General features: G+C 41.0%; 2 protein-coding genes across 3 annotated transcripts in view; both read right to left on the bottom strand.

Annotated features, from left to right (window-relative positions):
- The window catches only part of LOC135502518 (uncharacterized), a 476,607-nt gene that overhangs the window by 184,776 nt on the left and 267,868 nt on the right, over positions 1-23,963 (bottom strand). The gene's annotated exons all lie outside the window — the stretch shown is intronic.
- The window catches only part of LOC135502450 (hemicentin-2-like), a 209,847-nt gene that overhangs the window by 47,762 nt on the left and 138,122 nt on the right, over positions 1-23,963 (bottom strand). For both annotated transcript variants that reach the window (XM_064795286.1, XM_064795287.1), the window contains exons 9-11: positions 11,003-11,139; positions 10,374-10,575; positions 2,308-2,432 (exon numbers count right to left, since the gene is read on the bottom strand). In XM_064795286.1, coding sequence (XP_064651356.1) covers positions 2,308-2,432; positions 10,374-10,575; positions 11,003-11,139 — 464 coding nt within the window. The remainder of the gene's footprint in view (positions 1-2,307; positions 2,433-10,373; positions 10,576-11,002; positions 11,140-23,963) is intronic.

The raw sequence follows: 23,963 nt of genomic DNA, 5'->3' as shown, positions 1-23,963 counted from the left end.
ACTCATGAAACTAGTAAAACTATTTGAATTTTGTTTTGGATTTTAACTATTCTCATCCCCGACAACAATATGTTGTCTGAGTTGTCAACAAATCGCGAACGCATCATACAGACTTGGAAAAAATAAGGGGGTTGGATCAAAGAGAAAGAGAAAACTGGGCGTCTTAGAGAGAGAGGGGAACCTGGATGTGTATTACCTATCATGTCAAGGTCTTCAGCCACGTTCTTCTGGAAGTCAGAAATCAGAAAGATGAGCTCATTTTACAGTGAGATAGACAGCTTGTTTTAATTTGTCTTCAGAAACGTACGTCTGCCTTCAGAGTGAGGGGAATTAACCCTCTTACCGAGAATTACTTTGTGTATGTCATAACCTAGCGTGCTCAGTGGGAATAACTGTGGGAATTACTGTTCGCTGTTACAATTGTCTTCATGCAGATGACAGTTTTTGGATCAGATAAACCATTCTGCTATTTATTTGTGTACTCCTTCACTTGTACCAATACCTGAGAGTGGTGGCATGTACGATATAGAGCACTGGGCTCATAATCAGGAGGTCGCGGGTTCGACTTTTGGAACATGTGGAATGATCATAGCTGTTTTATCTGTGTGTTCTTGAGCAAAGCACTATGCCCAACTTGGTTCTCTCCACCAATTGGAACCTTGGCCCGGTTGTTCAAAGCCTGGTTAATGTAGCAACCACTACGTTTTGGGAACGCCGAACTTAGCGGAACCCCAAGCGTTCCGCTAAAACTTGGCAGGACCCATTGACAAAACCCTTGAGGTACCGCTAACTTAGCGGGTGCATAGCGGCCGCTAAGCCTAACGGAGTGACCTTGGCGGCCAGCTGAGATAACGGTGGTTTAGCGACCGCCACACCAGATAGCGGAGATTTACAGCCGGGCCCTGGACGATAGAGATGACCAAAGGGTAATATGACACATGAGAGCTGAATACCGTCCTCAGTTTCAATGCATTTCAATCGTCATTTATCGAGTTAATTCCCTGCGTTGAACCATCTTGACTGTAAAACTACCAGGTTAGTTTAGCGTAAATTCGATATATACAGGCCTATTGCTGGGGTAATCATATATCAAAATAATAGTTGAGCACTCGATCACTATTTGCTTTATGTTGCTCTATATTAAGTTTGGAATATTACCTCTGTATTTTGAAATAGCCATAAGAAATCTTCGCTCTCACTTAACTTTTGGGCGCCAATACCGTTACACCTAAACTAGTTTCCTCTTTAAAGGCGTATATACTATGCCTGATATCCTAAGTGCGCATTATACGTATGCTTTACGCCGTGAAATTGTCTTTTAGACCGTACTTACAACCTTAATCAGTGATTAAAGGAAACCTAAAGCGAAATGCATATAGAAATGGGGAGTTTTGAACGGCCCAGTTAAAACCTAGGCGGGAATAAGCGGGAATACATGTTAGCAGTTCCGAGTTCCCCTCAGATGATTATGTAGCCAATGAGCTGCATAAAAAGTAATCACCAATTTATATATTTTTACCACGTTCACCTAGTCTGAATAAAGAATTGTGCCATGCTTGGATCTCTTTAACTCACAATTTGGAATAATATGTTAATACAAAATCTTCCGAAGACACCAGCCCGATATTTCTGTTGACACTCCAGCTCTGCAATATAACTTCTTACGACGCCAGGACATCGTTTTAACACGGTCAATTGGCCGGAGTAGAGTGATGACCCCAGGCTACACCGTAAACTGAAAGCTACACAGCTTTCTCTGATGCTGATTGGACCGCAGTATTATTATCTGATTTGGGGGGAATTTAAGAAAAATCGCAATTCGATCTCGAGCTAGTCAGCAATGAAAATAAAATGTTGAATGTGGCAACAACTTCAGAAAGCTTATTTGCAGCGATAAGAGTTAATATCTGTTTTCTTTTTTCCTTTTAAACCCTACGACGTTCGTTGAAATATTTTGAAATTGAAAAGTGAATATCCAATCGCGTTAATCGTAGAACTGACGATAAATTTCAACACTGCCGTTGTGTAGACAGATATGTGCAAAGTTTCAGCAAAAATGCGTGAATGATGACTGCACTACATGTAGTGCATTGTGTACACAACGTCATTTCAATTTGCCAGACTTACCAGTAAACACGAACGCCGTACCCCTTTAAGAGTACCCCTTTAAGAGCCTCTTCAATCTATATTTTCAAATCGGGTATGATATTCTTATGATAACGACTCCATATGACTCTACAAAGCAGATTCTGCATAGTAAAGGGTTCAGAATAAACAAGAAAGCTTCAAAGCATCTGAAAAACTCACTTTATGCGCCCGAAGATATTTAACGCTCACACCAAGGACAATCAAAATCAATGATAGTGCCGACATCACGACGAACCCTACAACCACTCCGTGCAGGGGTGGACTGGGAGTTACTGGCCGGGGTACTGGAAAAAAAGTCATCAACAATTTAAGACATCAATATCATTGAACCTGATATGCATGAATAAAAACCCTAGCGGCTATGTGAGAAAACACAATCACCCTCCCACCATGTTTTGAACGACCGTCCGCCATGTTTCAAACCCCCATCAGTTACGATATACCAGCAGCAGATCCCAGTGGCGGTACTGTGTTCACTATGATTAGCACCCATACTTGGAGTTTAAAATGAGTGGCACTTCAAACATGCACTAAAATGATCCTTTCCGCCCTCGCGCGATCATGCCTTGAATCGGAAAACTTCCTTATCAGACAGCCTGCAATATACTCATGTTTTTAATACTACCCAAGGACGATGCTTAGTTATTAGTACTTTCTCGATTGTGTATCTTACTTATATTCCTTTTACAGATGTTCGAAAAAAAGAGCGATTATATATAATAAAAGGCCACTTTATTCGGGCAAATCGTAGGAATAGTGTCCTCTTCTCTATCGGAAAAGCAGCCTATAAGCAATGGGACCTTGTTGTCAGGTAACTGAGAAATTTACGCCTGTCGCGGACGGGCCCTCATCACCCGCGGCCAACAAAAAGACAGGGCTACGCTCTTCACAGAAACTCCTTCTTTATTGTAGAGGGACTGAAATGTGCAATATTTACAACCTTTAGTTTCACAATATGTACAATGACCTTATACACATAAACATCAAACATAGTCCTCCATGTCCAGCAATAATTGGGCGGTTCAGCTTTAACTACAAATGTGAGCTGACCTGCACACTAAACACTAAACACTTTACTACCGCCGTACTGTGGCATTCAACTTGACCACAACAACCCTGGAGCTCCACTTACACAAATAGTCTGACAGCTTCTCTACAAACTGTATACCACCATACACACAATACATACTAGGCCCTATACAGCCTGTGTTACAAAGCACTACATTGGCTTACACTAATACACACACCTTGCCCACACCAGCTAGGTAAACTTATCCTCATAAGGAGAGCTAGGAAAACTAAGACCCAACTAATGAAGGACCAATGGATGATAGACATGTTTACAAACAATAATCACACATTGGAACACTTACCCCAAGTATCCTATCCACAAAATTCACACTTTCCACCGGATGCTTCCCGGTACAGGTCTACTCTCCACTAAAAACAACATGGCTGACACCCTTAAAGCTGAGTGGTCACAATTACTCCCAGACTGCTTTTGTGACACTCGTCCCCCCTAAAAAAGTGTGTACTTGAGTAACACTGGAATCACACCAAAACCTTTGACTACGAGGTTCGACTGAGGTAGTCTGCGCCAAGGTTCTCCGAACCCTGGATGTACTTCACGACGAAACGGTAAGGCTGTAATAATAGGGACCACCGCATCAACCTCGAGTTGGAAGACCTTTTCTGCTGCAAATATTGCAAAGGCTGATGATCCGTCTGCAGCATGAACTCATTCCCATATACATATCGCTGGAATTTGAGGATACCCCAGACTATCGCCAGACACTCTTTCTCAATGGTTGAGTAGTTTACCTCTCGAGGCAACAGCTTGCGGCTTGCGTAGGCTATGGGCCACTTCACTCCTCCGTCCTCCTGCAGGAGTATCGCCCCGAGCCCCCGGTCTGAGGTATTGGTCCTCACAATAAATGGCTTCCTCAAGTCAGGTAACCTTAGAACTGGGCTTGAAGTTAACACTCGCTTGAGTGTCGTGAAGGCACGATCCTGTGATTCGGTCCACTGGACCCTGGTTGGCTGGCCCTTTCTTGTTAGATCGGTCAACGGCAAAGCTACTTCGGCAAAGTTTGGAACAAACTTCCTATAGAAGCCGGCCAAGCCGATGAAAGCGCGAACTTGCTTCTTCTTCAGAGGCACTGGAGCATTCTGAATGGCCTCAACCTTGCTACAATGTGGCTGCTGAATGTCGTTGCCAACAGTGTGCCCGAAACATTCCAAGCTATCATAGCCGATGAAGATCTTCGATGGCTTCGCTGTCAAACCACCGTTCCTTAACCGCAGCAGAAAGTCTCTGATGGAGTCCAAATGAACCTCCCAAGGTACGTCCCCAAGGATTGTATCATCGATAAAACTCTCTGCACCCTCCTTCCCCTTCAAGACAATCCTCATAAGTCTAGTGAATGTGGCTGGTGCATTGACCAAACCAAACGGCATCACTGTAAAACGATAATGCCCAGCATTAGGAACTGTAAATGCTGACATCATACTCGCTCGTTCTGACAAGGGGACCTGCCAATAACCTTTGGTCAAATCAAACTTGGAGAAGTACTTCTTCCCTGATAACCTCGCAAAGATGCTTTCAATGCATGGGATCGGCTCCGAGTCGAATACAGTAATCCTGTTCAGAGCTCTATAGTCTATGCAAAATCGATTTGTGCCGTCCTTCTTCTTCACAATCACTATGGGTGCAGAGTAAGGCGAGTCAGTGGGCACTACCACTCCCATCTGCAGCATCGTCTCCATTTCCTTAATTATTGTGGACTGCATACTGTAAGGTAGTGGGTACTGTTTTACCCGCACTGGATTATCCGTTGTAGTCTTTATGTCATGCTCGATCAAAGTTGTCTGGCCGGGTTGGTCTGACAGTACATCACTAAAAGATGTCAACAACTCCTCAACCTGTTGCTTCTGCGATGTGGATAACTTATCACTAACATGAACGTGGAACGTCTTTACCTTGCCATGTACATTCAACCGGTAATCCATGTCATCCACAACCTAAGTAATCGTAAATGGTCCCTTCCACTGCATCAATAGCTTGTTCGACTTGGTCAGTAGCAACACTAAGGCCTTGGCCCCAACCTTCATCCGTCACACCCTTGCCTTACGATTGTAGTAGGCCTTGTGTCGTGCAGATGCGAGCTTCAACTGGTCATGTGCCCACTCGCAAGTGTCTTCCAGTCTCTGCTTCAGGTCTAGGACGTACTGGTACGTGGTCCGTATCTCAGGGTCAGGGATCTCCTTGGTCCAAAACTCCTTCAGTATGGTCATTGGTCCACGCACTGTTCTGCCATACAGCAACTCGAAGGGTGAAAATCCTAGTGATTCTTGGGGAGCCTCCCTGTAAGCAAACAAGACTGAGCTGAGGTACCTATCCCAGTCCTTGGGTCGTTCTGAGCACATTCTTCGTAGCATGGACTTCAGTGTCCCGTTGAACTTCTCAACCAGTCCATTGCACATTGGATGATATGGAGTCGTGGTGAGCTGTGAGAATGACAACAACCGGCTTACTTCCTTCATCAAATCTGACACAAACTGTGTCCCAAGATCAGACAACACCTCGGGTGGTATCCCAACCCTACTAAACATGTCAAGCAGAGCTTCCGCAACATTAACTGTGTCGACCTTTCGAAGGGCAGTCGCCTCTGGATATCTCGTCGCATAGTCCATCAATGTGAGAATGTATCTATGGCCACATCCGGTCGGAGGGGAGATAGGCCCCACGAGATCAATCGCCACCCGTTGGAATGGTGTACCGATTACAGGCATGTTTCCCAATGGAACTTTCACTGTCCGTCCCTTCGGAGTCGTACGCTGGCATATACTGCATGACCTACAAAACCTTGCAATGTCACCATGCACACCGGGCCAGAAGAATTGTGACAGGAGCCGGTCCCCACTCTTCCTGCTTCCCAGATGCCCTGCTAGGAGAGTCTCATGCGCATACTTCATGACCACATCTCGGTAACCAGTAGGTACAACAAGCTGGTTGCATACTTTCCCATTCTGTACTGTAGGTGAGTGGAAACTACGATACAGAAGTCCACTCTTGAGCTTGAACTCGGTCACCCTGCCTCCTTTACCCGTCTTGACTACTCCATCCCTCGCCTTTACTCTCAGCAACTCTAAAGACTTGTCGTCCTGTTGCACCTCCTTGAAGTCGTCTGCATCTCCAATTTGGGGCGGAACACACGGGACCTTTAATGTCGACTGTGGACGGGCCTCCCTCTGGGCTTGTGCTCTAGTGGTGACTGCGTGGACGAGTGACCATCCCGGGTCTGGGTCTGTTGGATCCCTAGCGCCGTCGATATTTCCCACTATGAGGTCGTAGACAGGATTTTCCATGCACATTGCCTTACACCTTCCCTTGAAGAAAGGCGTATCAATCGTTACTTCAGCCGTTGGCACAAGACGAACAGTTCCATCCGCAAGCATACAGCGTTGCGTTTTCCCTGTTGTTTCAGCGTCATTCACCATACTTTGCCGTACTATCACCCCACTACATCCTGTATCCCGGAGGACACTCACCTCCTCGCTTCCAACCAATCCTCTCGTCACGGGCATGCATAGGCCACAACTAGGGGATGTCTTTACAGTTTCCTCCGATTTACTCGTCGAGACAATCGACGGGCTATACACAGGTGTAGTGATACAGCATGATCCTACTGCTGTATCGAGTGATTCTTTCTCATGACCATTCTCATCTACTGCTACTGAGGCCTTTGCTGTACAGTCCCGTGCAATATGTCCCTTCTTGGAGCATAAATGACAGATTCTCTCTGCCATTGGGACAAGTGGTCGCTTCGAGTAGGGGTAGGTCTTACTACCGGTAAAGTGGCTTGGCTTCTCACCATGCGATTTATCAGCTCTCGTCGCCTGCTTGGGTCCCTTTTTGGCTGGAACACCACTGCCATTTACCCTGGGTCGGTTAACCACATTTATAATGTTGCCACCCCTAGCCTCTACGTATTGGTCTGCCAGATCGGTAAGTCTATTGACCGAGTCTGGTGCCCGTTCCTTCAGGTATAACCGAAGTTCAGGACCGCTTATATTCAAGAGTTGGTCCCTCAACAGCAAATCTATAATCCCTCCGAACGTTTTCTCGGTCTTGGACATTTCAATCCACCTCATCAAGAAGTTTTTCAACCTTGAAGAAAATTGCAAGAACGTTTCTCCCATCTCGGGTTTGTAGGTGCGGAATCGTTTCCTGAAGCCTTCTACCCTCAACTCAAATCGGATCAACAAGGCAGCCTTTAGCTTCGCGAAGTCCTACGCATCCTCAGACGGCAAGCGAGCATACACCTCTAAAGCCTTGCCCTTGAGTAGAGCACTCAGATTCATGGCCCATTGTTCCTGCGGCCACTTCTGGGTCTCGGCGTACCTCTCAAACCTCTGTAGGTATGCATCCATGTCATCATGGGTTTCGTTGAAGTAGGGAAGCTTAGGTGGCTTAGGTGCCCTCGGTTCAACATCCTTCGTCACAGCCTTTGCTTTCGCCTCAATCAGTTCAAGGTCTCTTCGGTGCTGTATTTCCTTCTCTCTTGCTTCCCTCTCCCATACAACATTCCGGTGCGCCTCTTCCTGTTCTTTGGCTCGTAATACCAACTCCATCTTCTCTGCTTCAGCTTGTCTGGCCAGCGCTCTGATATCCCTCTGGACCGCCTGTTGCTCCTTGACAAACTTCTGAAGATCCTCACCCGCGTACCCCATTGCAGTTCCCGCTTCTATCAGTTTCTTTAAGTCGTCCATTCTACTCGGACAATAGACTATTATGTCACACCAACTCTAGTGATAAGAAATAAGTCTGACACTGACTAACCTCGGTAAGACCAACCTGCACTGAAAAGAATCAATCACTCCCACATCCACACACATATACTACACCTCCGGTCTAACCACAACACACCAACAACCAGTGTCTTTATGACACCCATCAATCCTAAATGAAAATTGCCAATGTTACCTTCGACGCAACTAAACCATAAAATTCCTAACCGCGTCTCTCTGATATCGTAAAACCCGTTCAAAATACCAGTGTCTTAACACACTTGATACACAACACCGTGTCCTTCGACCAAAATAAGTACAGGTCGTCTGTCAAAACGCCACACTGGACACTAGACTACTACCACCTCACATAAAATAACACCAATTAAATCACGAATAGTCAAATCTATTTACAAATACAAATATCTACCCTTCAGCACACAATGTTTATGATATGTACAACAAAGTCAGTTCAATGTCAGTTCATAACTCATTCAATGTCTCCAAAACCACATGTCATCCATTACGAATCCGATCCGGTTCCTATAGCCAAGGCTAGAAAGATCATTCTCTCAATATTGCACAAAATAGCAGCTGCTGCAGCATATATATACCAATAGGCACCAGGCCTGTTTCACCGGCTTGACTCAATAACGAACGTGGTGGCACTCTGGACGTCCTGATTCGTCCTAGGAAGGTCGCCAATTGTCGCGGACGGGCCCTCATCACCCGCGGCCAACAGAAAGACAGGGCTACGCTCTTCACAGAAACTCCTTCTTTATTGTAGAGGGACTGAAATGTACAATATTTACAACCTTTAGTTTCACAATATGTACAATGACCTTATACACATAAACATCAAACGTAGTCCTCCATGTCCAGCAATAATTGGGCGGTTGAGCTTTAACTACAAATGTGAGCTGACCTACACACTAAACACTAAACACTTTACAACCGCCGTACTGTGGCATTCAACTTGACCACAACAACCCTGGAGCTCCACTTACACAAATAGTCTGACAGCTTCTCTACAAACTGTATACCACCATACACACAATACATACTAGGCCCTATACAGCCTGTGTCACAAAGCACTACATTGGCTTACACTAATACACACACCAGCTAGGTAAACTTCTCCTCATAAGGAGAGCTAGGAAAACTAAGACTCAACTAATGAAGGACCAATGGATGATAGACATGTTTACAAACAATAATCACACATTGGGACACTTACCCCAAGTATCCTATCCACAAAATTCACACTTTCCACCGGATGCTTCCCGGTACAGGTCTACTCTCCACTAAAAACAACATGGCTGACACCCTTAAAGCTGAGTGGTCACAATTACTCCCAGACTGCTTTTGTGACAACGCCTTTGTAAGTTTATTAGCTCACTGATTGAAATCGACATCTGAACGGGGCGGGTTCGTTTCAGGTGCAAACATGAGTGACTCCGACATGATGAAAACGTACAAGCAGGATCGAATGGTGTACCTTTTGATGTAATTTGTACCATTTCAGCTTATTTTAATTGTCAGACGAGTTTACAATAATAAGCAAAATCTATTCGTAAGATACCTATTCGAGAAATCACACTATGGGATGATTAACATGGTGAAATTTAAAATTAGGGAACTTTTGCATCTCAGATCAGGGTTGTAACTTTTTAACACCAGCGGAGATCAATACAATTTTAAGTTGTTATGCACTGCGTACATACGACAATAAATGAGTTAAAGATATTTCTCTTACCAAGTAATTACCGATATTTTTCTTAATAAAAAATAGTACATAGAAATTACCAATTTCTTGTTAAGAAAACTATTGTCAGTTATGTTCTTGTTAAGTTATAGCCAATTAGTATTTTACCGATAATATAATCTTATTCTTAGTGACATTGTTTTCTTATAATTTCTTGCTAAGAAAAAAATTCCGACAATACTTTTCTTATGAGATTTTTGCGATTACAATCTTATCGATATTTACCTTAGTAATAAGTTGGTAATATATAACTAATTTGGTAACAATATAACCAGTAAGATTCAGGTCCCTGGCTTAACGGTTTCTCCATTGTTTTATCACTTGTTGGAAAATATCCCGACCTTGTCCGAGATTTCCTTTAAAACACGGATTTCGAGATACCTAAGTAAAATTCCAATGTTGAATGGGGAGATGAGGTTATAAGGTCTGAACCTAACACCCAGAGTGAGCTAGCTTCTCTCTGTTAACCCTTTGTATGTCACGCCTGAGTGTATCGGTGTTAGCCTTCTTTATGACCAGAATCATTCAAAACCAGAATAACTCTGCCATTCACCGTGATTACATATATATAGTGTTTCCACTGACCCGACAGAACTGAAATAAACATTGTGGGAGATCTCGAAAAATAAGCAACGCTATATGATAACGTAAACAATTGTAAGATGCTTACCATCATTATTGACAGACATTGACTTAGAAACCTTTGTCTTTCCAACAACGTTTTCTGCCGTACACGTAATGTTATATTCTTTTATCTCCATATCTGAGTCTGTGCTCATTACCATCATGAGTGTGCTCATAGTCTGTTTCTGGTCGTACTTGGCCCCTGTGCAGCCCAACTCTGTGACCGTCGCATTGCCATTAAATGGTTGCTAGAAAATAAGTATGGCAATTGTAAAGGTAAAGTCATTATTTCATCTTAATCTCATACACTTCAGTGGATACCACTCTATCAAGAATACACTCTCGATTGATAATACATCAATGGTAGCAAATGGGTCGTTTCCATTTAAATACACCTTTTTCAATATGTAATCCGGGTACCTGTGATTAGAAACAGTATTTGCCAGTGCCAGCAAGGGTGTCCCATTCAGACGTAGCATAATTGTTATCATGAGTAATATATTGAACAGAAGGCTCATTTTTGACTGCACAGCAGGTTTCTTTTGCTCCAGGAACTACTGACACTAACTTCATATTTAAGCTCTGCTCTCCTGAAGACCAAAGATCAATAAATCGGTTCAGTCGGTGTAGACCTGGTAAAGTCAAGACATCATCCTATGATATTGCTCTACTTACGTCATTTACAAGCCATGACATCTTGGGTCTCGGAGATGCACAGTTTGCGATGCAGGTGATCGGGAAGTACTCATGCAAGCGCCGAGTCTCTGTGCCTGTCCTAACAAATTTTTCTAGTATCACATCTGTAACCGGAACTGAAAACAGACAAGAGAAAATAAGCCTTCAAAGACGAAGTGGAAGCACATTGGTTAACATGATCAACGCTCCGGGCCAAATGGTATTTCAGATACGTTTTATCTGTAATTTTAGCGAGATTTAGAAAAGGTTTCGAAATCAAGAAGTTACATAATGCACTGTATCTGGTGCATTATTTCGCGAGATATCGTATGAAGTAGATGTCTGTGTTTATATGCCCCAAATTGTACATGGACTTTATCATATACCCTAAGCGCATTGATCCTACAGACAAAACCACAGAAAAGCAAAAGGGGATGGTCACTTAGCAAGTTGGTTTACATACGTTTTACCAAGTCAAATTTTACACAGTTGCAATTAACTTTTAAAAAAACATTATATAGGTAAGTTAGATTGTAGGTCCTAGAACAAAATGGGTAGATGCAGGAATTTTTTTTTAGAATTGATGATTTCATTTGACAAAAAAGTAAAGTTACTTAAAAAGGCAAGAAAAGTGATGCTGCAGACAAACAAAAGGCAGTCAGTGATAGGATCAACCATATGATAACATTGACATGATAACAAGCATCGTTATTTACCAACATCAATGTAAAATTCGGGAAAATGTATTAACTTGGACAGAAAGCAGCTATGTGAACAGGGGGAAAACACTTGTTGGAACAGCCACCATTTGTGGTCTATTATGAATTGAAGTTGTCCAGCTCTCAATTATGGCTCATGCTTGGCTAGTTTGTTTAAAATGTGGTTATATACAGTCCTACCAGAAAGAAAATGTCCGTATGTATTTTTTTAATATCACAGAGATAGAATAAGATACATGTAATTGAATGCGGTTTTCAGCAGATAATGGTACATCCAGTTTGTCATGTATATGTTGTATTTGGACCCAGCTAATCATGTCTCTTCATTATGTAACAGGCAATTTTAAAAATGTCCAAAAGCAATGGGTTTATGCCTGTTTCGCCTATTCCTGTTTCGCCTATTCCTGTTTCGCCTACAAAATTCCTGTTTCGCCTATTCCTGTTTCGCCTATTCCTGTTCCGCCTATTCCTGTTTCGCCTATTCCTGTTTGGCCTATTTCCTGTTTGGCCTATTTCCTGTTTCGCCTATTCCTGTTTCGCCTACTTCCTGTTTCGCCTACTTTCCAGTACAATAAATCGACTCTCCCACGGGGAACCTTAGGGATGCATGTCCATTTTATGGGGAAAATGTGAGGGGGCAATAATTGGATGATGTTAACGATGTGATGACAATTTGACTACTCAAATACCATCAACTTTGTTAACAAACCATGCCATGACCGTTTTGAAAGAGTCACCTTGAAAGCGGGGACAGTCCGGGACTTATTTGACTATATGACCATACTGACACACAGTAAAAACTAATATATTAAGTAGAGTAAAGCAGTAGCTATAGGTACTGACCAAGACAAAAGAAAGAGAATCCACAATATATAATGCAGGCCTAAGAAACATTTCTCAAATCTAATGAAAGGGTAAAACTTTCTTACTATTTTATTTCTTGCCTTTTAAAATAAGCTAAAACATAAGCCGATGTAAGCTATGTATAATTTTCCAAAGTTATTCCCAATAATACTGAAATAATTGACATGTCGCTAAATCCATTATTTCAGACTTTATTCTTAATGATAGCCTTTAACAGTGACGGTTCATATTCCTACGTCTATGGGGAGGTTAGCAATACATTTGAATAGGCGAAACAGGAATAGGCGAAACAGGAATTAGGCGAAACAGGAATAGGCGAATCAGGAATTAGGCGAAACAGGAAGTAGGCGAATCAGGAATAGGCGAATAAGGAATTAGGCGAAACAGGAATAGGCGGAACAGGAATAGGCGAAACAGGAATACACCAAGCAATGAGTGAACTTTGCTGCAACAAAGGTGTTTTTGGCTTTCATTACTAGAAAATTCCTGTTAAATTCTTTCATTTTGAAGATTAGTTTTAGATCGCTGCATGTTTTTTTTCAGACAGCTGATGACTTTTGAGAACACCCCTCATAGTTAGCAATGCAGTCAGTCAGGGTCTTTATGGCCAACTTAGCTCATGCATGAAGGATTGGAGGTCTTTATCAAAGGTTATGGTAGAGATTAAATTAAATGGTCCAGGGACCATGTGCTCATCTTAGGTGATGTAATACATGTCATTTGCAGTGGATATGGGGAGAACAGTTTCTGGCTAGTTTCACCAGTTTCGATTCCATTGAATATTATTATTCTTCTCAGCTCAATGGCACAAAAGAAAATTATCGGTACCATCTAAGTATAGCATTTTGTTTATAAAGTTGGCTGAATTTCAGGGTTATTGAAGAGTGCACATGCCACATGGAAATTAGTTGACATCTGCTCAAAAGTTTAAAAGGACTTCCTTGGATTTTCAGGATGGCGGCCTAGCGGATGGCGATTCGGGATAATAAGGGATATTGATATGAGTACATGTATAGATAATCACATGAAGTTTGGTTGCAATCCGATCATTAGTTTCGGAGTAATAGGACTTTATTTAATTTTCAAGAACACCGCCTGGCGGCCATATTGGTCGATGGCTTTGACTGAAAATCAGGGATTTTGTAGAGAGTACATAGATATACAATCACATGAAATTTGGTTGCAATACGACTTTGTTACATTTTTAAGATGGCCGCCTGGCGGCCATATTTGAAGTCCGAGCGGGACACATTTTTGGGGTAGAATAGATGGTCTCTAGATACATGTCATCACACGTTTAAAACCTTCCAGCTCAAATAGAAACGAAACTTTATCGTTGATTTAGTGAACTTTGACCTCTGTGACCCTGAAAAGTAGGTCAAATCAAAAACCCAGATGATATGTCATTTATAAAACCTTATTTGATACACCCACCATAAAAATTTCGTCGCTCTATTTACAATCATTAGCTTCAAAAGGGCAAAATTTCCAAGATGGCCACCAGGAGGCCAGAAATTAGGTCATATCGCGAAAAAAAGAAAAGTATGTCTGGGCATATTGCCCAAAGCTACCATCATACCAAGTTTTAAGCATCTAGCCCTACCGTTGACGAAACATGCTCCGCTAACGGACGACGACGGACGCCAGAGTATCATATCATAAGCTCCCCAGAGGTGAGCTAAAAATTAACATAAAAAATCCTAAACAAAAATGTGCAATTGTCATGAGTATCGAACACATTCTATGTAATTGTAAGTGCCAAAAATTGATGGTCGTAAAGCACAGTTCATGGGCTCATGTGAATCTTGAAAAGGCACATGAAATAAGAAAGGTGATTTTTGGACCTTTTTTGAAATGTTTGTAACATTATGAAGGGATGGAATCAGGTGCATCCAAATACAACAGATATATGACCAACTAAATATACCATACTCTGCTGAAAACCGCATTCAAATATCTTATTTCATCTATGTGATATTTTTTTTAAAACGAAGGACATTTACTTTCTGGTAGGACTGTCATAGAGTCTGAATTACTGGTATTGACCCTCAATGGGCTGGTTTCCACTGGAATCAAATACTATCAATGGAGCAAGATCTGATGAAGGGGCATTTCCCTTTTATGCTCAATAACATCTACAATCAATCCCTTTGCTATTGAATCATACTATGGGTGTTGACAAAGTTAAGGGTTGGTCATTTTCATGACGTCTATGACGCGCCTTTTTCCAAATATATTGCATTAACTGAGATTGCAAGTTATATGCTGATGGCGGATAAAGTCCTTACGTGGATGAACGGAGTACAATTGATAATCAACGTTTCTCAAATGAATATCTATTTCATCTGAGGAAAGCTATTTGCCAGAGGTATCATGTTATGCAAGTTATATCACAAAGGAAAGCCATTCTATGTGTGGTAGATGATGGGTCCCATTCAAATAAAAGTTAAAGAAATCTGCTAACACGCATTGATCACATATCTCTCATAAGTTGTAATATATCCATCACAAATATGAAACTTGTGTAATCCACAATAGTGCGATTATTTATTAGCTTCTCCATGTATATGGCAAGCCGTTTGCTTCAAAAAGTCGAGATGATTTTTTTCAAGTCGAGATTTTTTTTTCAAGTCAAGAAAAAATATTTCAAGTCAAGAAATTTCTTCAAAAAGTTGAGATTAGTATTTTCAAGTTTACACATTTTTTTCAATTCTACAAGTTTGTTTTTTTTTAAGTCGACTTTTTAAATATATATACATATTTTTTTTTAAGAAAAGAAAAAGTTTTTTTCATTAATTTTTTTATATACAACTTATCAGTTGATTATTTTTCTAATTCTTTTAAATTTTTTTTCAAGTCGATAAAAATTTATTGTAAATGACAAATTTCCTATTCAACAAAAAAAAACACATTCGAGACAGAAAAAATAAGTCGAACATTATGACGTCATCACTTTTCGTGTACAGTATGTAGACTCGTCCCCAACCGTTCTCTTGCTGACTTCGCATTCTAATGCCCACATATATACATAGCAGGGGACCAGTCTATACAGTATGCAAGATAGCGGGAGGCGATGTTGTTGACATTGCCGAGTGTCTGCGTCAGTGTCCCGCTATGGTCCGGCGATCTGAAAGGGCCAGACAATCATTAGATCAAAACAAACTAGAGAACTGTTCCAGGCTACTAGATGACATTCTAGGAATTCTGAGTGCGCTGTATATACGTGCATGCGATCACTTCGGTGCCGGTGTAACATCTGTGGTTGTTCCCCATGTGTCAGTGTTTCCAAACAATAGGCAGCTGGAGAGACCACGACTTTTCAATAGGGGGGATACACAGAAAAACTTGTCAATCTATTTTTGAGCGTTCCCAAACAATGAGGGGAAACACTCAAAAACAGAAACACTCAAAAACATTACACCGGTTCCGTTTTGGCAGAAGATTTTGCGGAGGTCTTGGTGCCTATGCACAGCACTAACGATCAGGTATTGCACGCGATAGAGGGTTTGCAGAATAACACGACACACGGGCCTGATCGCGGCTGGCCAGGTGTTGAATTAGGCGGCGCGCGCAATGTACACAAAAACTGATGACGTCATAATGTTCGACTTTATTTTTGTAGCGCTCGACTGATTATTTTCTCGAGTATGAAATTTTTACTCGAGTATGAAATTTTTACTTTCGACACTATTTCGGTATTTATTATGTATCATTATTATATTTTACAAACACTATTTTAATTTTTATAATCATTTTTTTCTCGCAGTGAAATTTTTATTATTTGATTTAACTTCAATAAGTTAAATGAGAAGAAAAATAAATATCTCGACTTGAAAAAAAAAATTTATTTCAAATTTTTTTTCTTGACTTGAAAAAAATCATTTCGACTAGAAAAAAAATCATTTCGACTTTTTGAAGCAAACGGCTTGCCATACCATGTAACATGGTACCTTGTATTCCTTGATGTCTTTGTACACTGACTTGTGCATCAGAATCATGTGTCGGTCAAACACATTAAGCCAATAGCTGCATTTCTAAGTGGCCATGGTAACATCGTAATTATGTTCATAGGCTACCGTTATGGTGTTACTTGATGTACCTTCTCCAAGACAACCAATTCGTCAACGAAAACCAGTCCATTACAAACAAGTTGGTTGGTATTACATAATCACTGCCCATCAAAGCAGACAAAGGTACATGGCATGAATGTGTGAAAATATCAACTTATGTTCGCAAGTGGTTTAATGCTGGCTGTTCTGTCGGGTGTTCACGCCCAATTGCACCAAGGAAAAGTTTAAGAAAATTCACATTTTTGGTTGAATTTACATCACAGTGCTTGTAGTTCAATTGGGTAATTTTGTTATACTCTCTTAATTCCAGGGTGTCATATTTTAGGCTCCATTATGGTGTCAAATTTTTTTGACTCCATATAGATTCACATTTGACTCTAAAAGAGTCAATCAAAGTCTCTCTGATCCTCCATGGTGTCATTTATCTTTTGCACTGTAGCGGTGTCATTTATTTAGACACCACATGGAGTAAGCTGCCCAACGGGGTGTTACACTGTGACACCGTAGCGGTGTCAGACGGTACCCCAAAGTGGTAAACAACTTTCCCGCCGTTTCGATCAGATGACCTCCAGCCTTTTGTTTTAGCCATTTGCAGCTGCAGTTCTGCATGTCATCTGCTTGATTGTTGGCCTCATATCTCATAAAATGGACGATCCAACCCGAAATTTCCTACAACAAAATGGGCTGGATGAGCAGACAATTGCTCATTTCGAAGGTAATGTATTGATTTTGTAATAATTTTGCTATAATCTTTCTGTTTCAGGCATTTTTTGCCCGTTTTTTTCCATTCCTTTGAAATTGCATTGCATGCATGCTCATCATGTGTGTGTGCATGTGTGCAGCCTGTCTTTTCAAACATGAAACAAGGCAGGTTTTTCAAATATCCCGCCCTCATAAAGTCCAAGCACTGGCTGTTCATTTGTTCTTGACTTATAACCCTTGGTACTTGATGTAGCTAGCTATGTACGAATTTACAAGACACTTCGATTTTGAACTTAGACCAGGTTGCTTTTCGGGGTGTTTGTTTTTGCGTTTTTGAGCGGATTGAGGGTTAGGCCGATTGTTTCTTCAAAATTCGGCATAATCATAAACATCATCATGCTTCAAAGTCAGTGAAAACGAAGCATTTGCCTGTTTTGATTGTTCCTAGACAAAGTAAAGTGAAGTGTCTCGACAATACCTGGGAGTACATGTACTGGCATTAGCATTAGTGCCATAGTGGCAGTGACCAGTGTTGAATGTACAAACCATTCTACAATGCATTGTAGGCCTAGCCTACCTACCTGTCCATGTACTTAGTAGGCTCCTCCTATGGCTATGGAAGTCTCTGGTATATCATGTAAGGTAGGTTGCTTAGTTTTGACCCGTCTATACAAAGTGTTAACCCAGGCCATGGTGCGTTCCAATTTAAGCGGTTGGGGCTAGGCATGTCATTTTCGCCTCCTGAGTCGTACATTTGGGAAAAACTCCCTAACGAGGCCTAAAACCCGTCTACTGCGCAAACCATGTGCGCATACCATGAACGTAGTTTTGCTTGGATGGAAACAATGACTTTTGAAAGTGATTGGATTGAAACAATCAGAGTTCGCGTTTTCATGGTTTGAAAAAACGTTGGTGGGATGCAAATAATCAACATTAGATGAGTACAATTAGATTGTATACAAATAATTTCGTGCATACTTTCATGATTTGAAACGATCAGTTTAAAAAGTGATGGTTTGGAAATAATGATTTTGTGCGTGATTGTTTATCATCCAATGCAATGGACAATTTCCTGGTTTGAGAAACCATGACTTTTTTAATTTTGATTACTTAACAAACCATCATTTCGAGACAGTTTGATTATTTGAAACCACGGATATTCAGAAAATGTATTATTTGAAAACAATAAAGTTACGTTGTTTTATTGGATGAATATAATCAAAAGAGAGCAAATTCATTGTTTGAAACAATATCGATAGGAACAGTAAATGGTTTGAATACAATTGAATAAGCAAATTTATGGTTTGGAAATAATCTTGACTTGGTTCACTCATTTATTTCGATATAATTTGCTTATTTCAAATAATTTCGTCAAATAATTTAATTCCCACATGGCGCCCGTGGCTGCGTAAAACAATTATATGCATACCACAAGTTTGTAGCGTATACAATTTTTCATGGGATGCAAAGAATGTTTTCCGCACATATTCGTGGTTTATAAACCATTGAAATAATGACTTTGCGAATCCACATGGTTTGAAATAATAAAAAGAATAACTTGGTATGGTTTCCAAACCATGGATTTGCAGAACTACTATGGTATGGAAACAATTTGTGTATGTTTTCCTGGTTTGAAAATAAACCGATGGTTTAACAAATAAAAACGCTGGTTTGAATACAAAATAATTGTTTCTAAAACGTACTTTATTGGATGAAATAATTTCTGATTTGTTCATTTTTTGTTTGAAACAATGACATTATTTGAAATAATTTAGGGAAACAATTAAAGTCCCACATGGCGCCTCATACCGTTGTGGCCAAAAAGGAATGATATCAGGCCAAGATTGTGTATGTAAATTTACTGTCACCTACATGTAGGGGCTTGTCTGTAGCAAGATTGGTATCTGTAATTATAGCGGTTACAAAATATGCTGCCATTGTCTGACGGTAGTTCAAGCAGGACACTTTGACCGCGCTGCGACCTTGAAAAGTAGGTAAATCAAATATACCTAAGTTTCGGATTGATGCAATGCGCAGTATTGGAGGAGATGCTGTTACCGACAGACTGACGAACGATCGAATTGACACAGATGCCGAACTTGATAAAACTATCTCTGCCGCTTTTTTGAAAGCACGTAGATAATGATTCATCTTCCACTTAACCTGATGTTCTTTTACATATTGAGTGGATGAAATTTCATCCACCAACAAAGGAAAACCTGTCCCAACTACGGGAATATCTAATCGACACCTATTCGTACCGAAGAGGGGTGATGGCAAAACAGTCTCTGGATGAGGTGTTTGAGGAATATCCAAGATTCCGTGATATGCCTCAGTTGGTATGACTGTTGAATAACCTTTCCAAAAGTAGATCACTCTCAATAGTACCGAAACATGTACTGTACATGTATGTGCCTCTTTTCAGATCAAAGATTGTGTTAATTATTGTTACTGTCACCCTCATGAACAAAAAAAATGTGCTTGACAAACGATCATACTTTTTTCTTCCAGATCAACTCCGAATTTGAGGTAATGTTCCCTGATAATGCGGCGTGGTTCCTTCTTAGGTGGCGCCACTCATTTGCACTCAAAATAATTGAGGTTGCCAAATTGGAGAAGACAACTGAAATTACAGACCTGCTAACAACGTATGGGGATGGAAATAGTAAGCATTTGACTTCAGCGACTTGATAACTTCAGTGTTGTAATTTATAGGCGGCTGAATAACTGTTATTTTCTTCAGCTGTTCGTAACAAGAGGGGGTTAAGGACAATTATTTTGTCAAAATCAAGTAGACTACGTGTCAGCAGTAAAGAGTTTGAAGTACTTTCATTGAGGTTTTTAAAGCTTACCATTCTAGCCATATACTATCTGATAATTGGTCCATTCATTCATTTATTCTGCATCCTACTAAAGCCTGTGATAGACTATAGTAATGATGATAATCAATGAATAAGTCTTGTATAGCACCAATTCCAATAGATTTACTACTTGCAGTCACTTTATTCTCTATCTTTATTCTTACAGGCGATCTCATAGCCCTGATGTTGTTGGCTGGACTGCTTCCAGCCACAAATTACACGAAGACGACTGGTAATGGGAAACGATCAGCTGCAGCTAGTCGCTGCCAAGCTCGATCATGTTTGATCCAGTGTCATCCTGTGAGTACAATTCATGTTATTCTAGCTGTTTGGGTAGGCCACCTGGTTGAAGTGAAAGATGGAGCCCCATGTTTGTGTAAAGAGATGTGGTTGGTGTGATTTGTATGAAGCCACCCTTGGCGTTGTCAAATTTTCCAATGATTCATGCGCTATTTATGTATATTTTTCAAATATCTACCGAAGTGTAAGTGCTTGAACTTTTAGACCAGACTGAGTTTGTTAGTTGACACTATTTTTATAGAATAGTGATAGTATTAGAAAGTGTAATCTCATGTTGTATTCTTCTTTTGCAGATTGGAAGTGATGTGGCGATGTTAGCGAAGGAAAGGGATAAATCCAAATATAAACAGCCCCTCCTCTTCTGCTTGGGGGGCTCTTTGAAGGATCCCAAGGAGTTTTTCATCATCATTGACGATTATGTCATCCCTGCTGGTGACAACATCATTACGGCATTTGACAGGCTTTTCAAGGCCATATATGTTTTCAGTATGGAGTATGCTCTATGTTTGGAGCCATTTTATTTCTTCATGGAGACCTTCATCTACAAGATCCGAGAAACCAAGAATGCGCCAAGGCAGGTGAAGACCCTTATGTCCTCGCTGGACCTAGTGAAGGACACTGATAATGTCGCTTAGGACCAATCCATTTCTGGTCAATTATGTATTGATATAATTGACAGTGCAGCAAGTCCCTCTGAGTCTTGATAGAATAGTCCCAGTAGCACTTGTTCTTCTCACTATCACCATGTGCTTTCATTGCCATTTTTGCAATTTTAAAGCCTTTGCTGTAGCTGGAGTGACGAAACATTTTTGGTTGGTGTATACAATGTCTTCTTTACATAATATGTGCATTATGTGTTTACTATTTTATCAAACTACTCACTTCACCCAGAGTGAGTTTGTTCACTCCGTCCAACCAACCTATAACCACTACATTGTACATGGATGTGGCCACCAGTGCACCAACCTCAATTGACTTTCATTATAAGTTCTATTGTTGTATTTATGTTCCTGTGTTTACTATTTCATCAAACTTACTCTCTTCACCAAGAGAGAGTCTGTCCACTCAGTCCATCCATGTAACCATGGCAACTATGTGTTATTGTATTTATTTTTCTGTTAATTAACAAATGGCTTAATACATGTACTATTTTATCGAACATACACACTTCAACTGGAGTGAGTAAATGTGTAAGTTTTTACTTTGATAAATAAATTCAATCAATGAATCTTTCTCTTTCTTCTCAACTGTATGGCAAGACTGCGGTAATCACCAGTTTTATGGAGCCATTTGAGCTGTCAAAAATCTTTGACACTGCAATGGTGTTAAGCGTTTGACTCGCTCAAGTGGAATTGTCAACACCATGAAATGGTGAGGAGACGACTCGGGCATTTGGTGCCAAGAAATTGCACCATTGCGACACCACCAGTGGTGTCCTTTTCGACACTAGTAGAGGGTGGAAAAACGGCCCCATTTGGTGTCATTTTCGACACTGAAAGAGGTTGGAAACTGCTCCATTTGGTGTCAACAAAAATGACACCAAAGTGACACCATCAGTAGTGTAATAACATTTTGACACCATCGTGGTGTCGATATGACACCGCACGGTGTCGTCACTAATCGGGCACCATGAAAGTGTCAAGAAAGTGTCAAATTTGACTCCATGGATTTAAGAGAGTAGTATGTTTGTTATAACACCTAGAAGACTTCCTGCTCTTGATTTGAAATGCAACAAGGACTTGACTCCCTTAAATCACCTCAAAAATCCCGACCATAAGAGATCCATAGATCGGTGAATTTCATCTCTAGGCCTGGTATTGGCTTGTAACATCATTGAACCAATTTGCCATAATTAAAACAAATATGAACTACTTTTAAAAACTGTAGCGAAGGAATGGTGAAAAATCTGCATGGCCACAGGCCAAAATGGGAGGTGTCCCCCCGAATTAAATATAACAGTGGCTTACACTCACTAAGGACAATGTATTATCAAAACAAAAATGTGTCGGAAGGAACTATGGATGATCCCAACATGGGGGTTGGTAGGTGGTTTCGGGCGTGCTCCCCGACCTAAAGGGGGCGCACTAAGTCCTTGACTTTTCATATTATCGGGTGTGGTTCAAAAATTGAAATTAATTTGATAATTTAAAATTAGGCATACAGTCAACCAACGGAAATAAAATATTCGACTGCGAGGAGCTACCTGGTGACGAGTGTGTGAGATGGTTAGTGACGCGATTAGTTCTACCCCGCAACAAAAATCGGCGCCATTTTAAAATCAGAAGTGCGACAAGAAAAAATGTTTCTTGGTATATGGATGGGATTGACCAAATAAGGAGAAAAAACTTCCCGACGTGTATAGCTTACGCACCCCGACCTAAAGGAGGGCGTATAATCTACCATACCAATTGTTGTTTCAAAAGTTAATTCCAACTGTGTAAAATTTGACTTGGTAAAACGTATGTAAACCAACTTGCTAAGTGACCATCCCCTTTCACTCCCGGAAAGGTCCATTCAAATTCTTCCAAAATCACGGAAGGTCAACCAGGGACAGACGTTTACGATATGATAAAGTGATCGGAGCCCTTCTTAACATTCAAATGTAGCTGTAGCTGTAGCTAAATGTGCGAAAATGCCTGAAACAAATATTGCATGACCCAGGAGAGTGATCCGCCAATACGATAAAAATATCTGGATTCTCGTGCGGTCCAGACTCTGACTGTTGAAAGACGTTTTCCACCTTGCAACATTTTCATTGTAGCCTTTGTTACGTCAAAACGTTGAAACTCGCCCAATCGATGATTTTGTGAGGCGCGACGTCGTCAGGCCGTCGTCAATCGTGATCATCGTTGTCAAACCTCACTCGACCTACTGTCTCTGCCACAGTTGGCTGGCCAGTCACCTCTCAACAATGGGAGTAATCGCCGGCCAACAATAGTCATAATAGGTCTGTCTCATAACAGAACGTAAGGGACGGACGGGAACCAAAATCAACGTCCATGGACGCGTAGTAGGATTAATCTAATAGGCCTTCACATGTCACGTGGAGTACGTTTGCGTTCCAAGTTCTGAATGGAGGCCGGTCATATAACAATGATCTTTGCACTAAATAATTGCATTCAATGGCAATAGACCGCCCATATGGGAAGGTTCATGTAATTTTCCTTTATTATGCGTCTAGCCTTATCCCTGTGGTGACATGATTAGACACGCATTGAAAATGGTCAATAAAATATCATTCTTTTGTCCGAAATTGAATTGATTATTGATAACATTTTATTGCCATGGTTTGTGTTGGCCAGCAGTCGCTTGGCCTCACGCTACTTTTACCATGGAGAGAATTAGGATGTTTTTGTTCGCTGCTCCGCCGCCCATACCACCGCCACCAGTTTTGCTTACACCAGCATTTCATAATTTAGAAGTGCGTCCGCCTCCGTTGCCTCCA

This window comes from Lineus longissimus, chromosome 18, assembly GCF_910592395.1.
Source record: "Lineus longissimus chromosome 18, tnLinLong1.2, whole genome shotgun sequence".
NCBI lineage: Eukaryota > Metazoa > Nemertea > Pilidiophora > Heteronemertea > Lineidae > Lineus > Lineus longissimus.
This window is presented reverse-complemented; position numbering and strand designations above follow the sequence as displayed.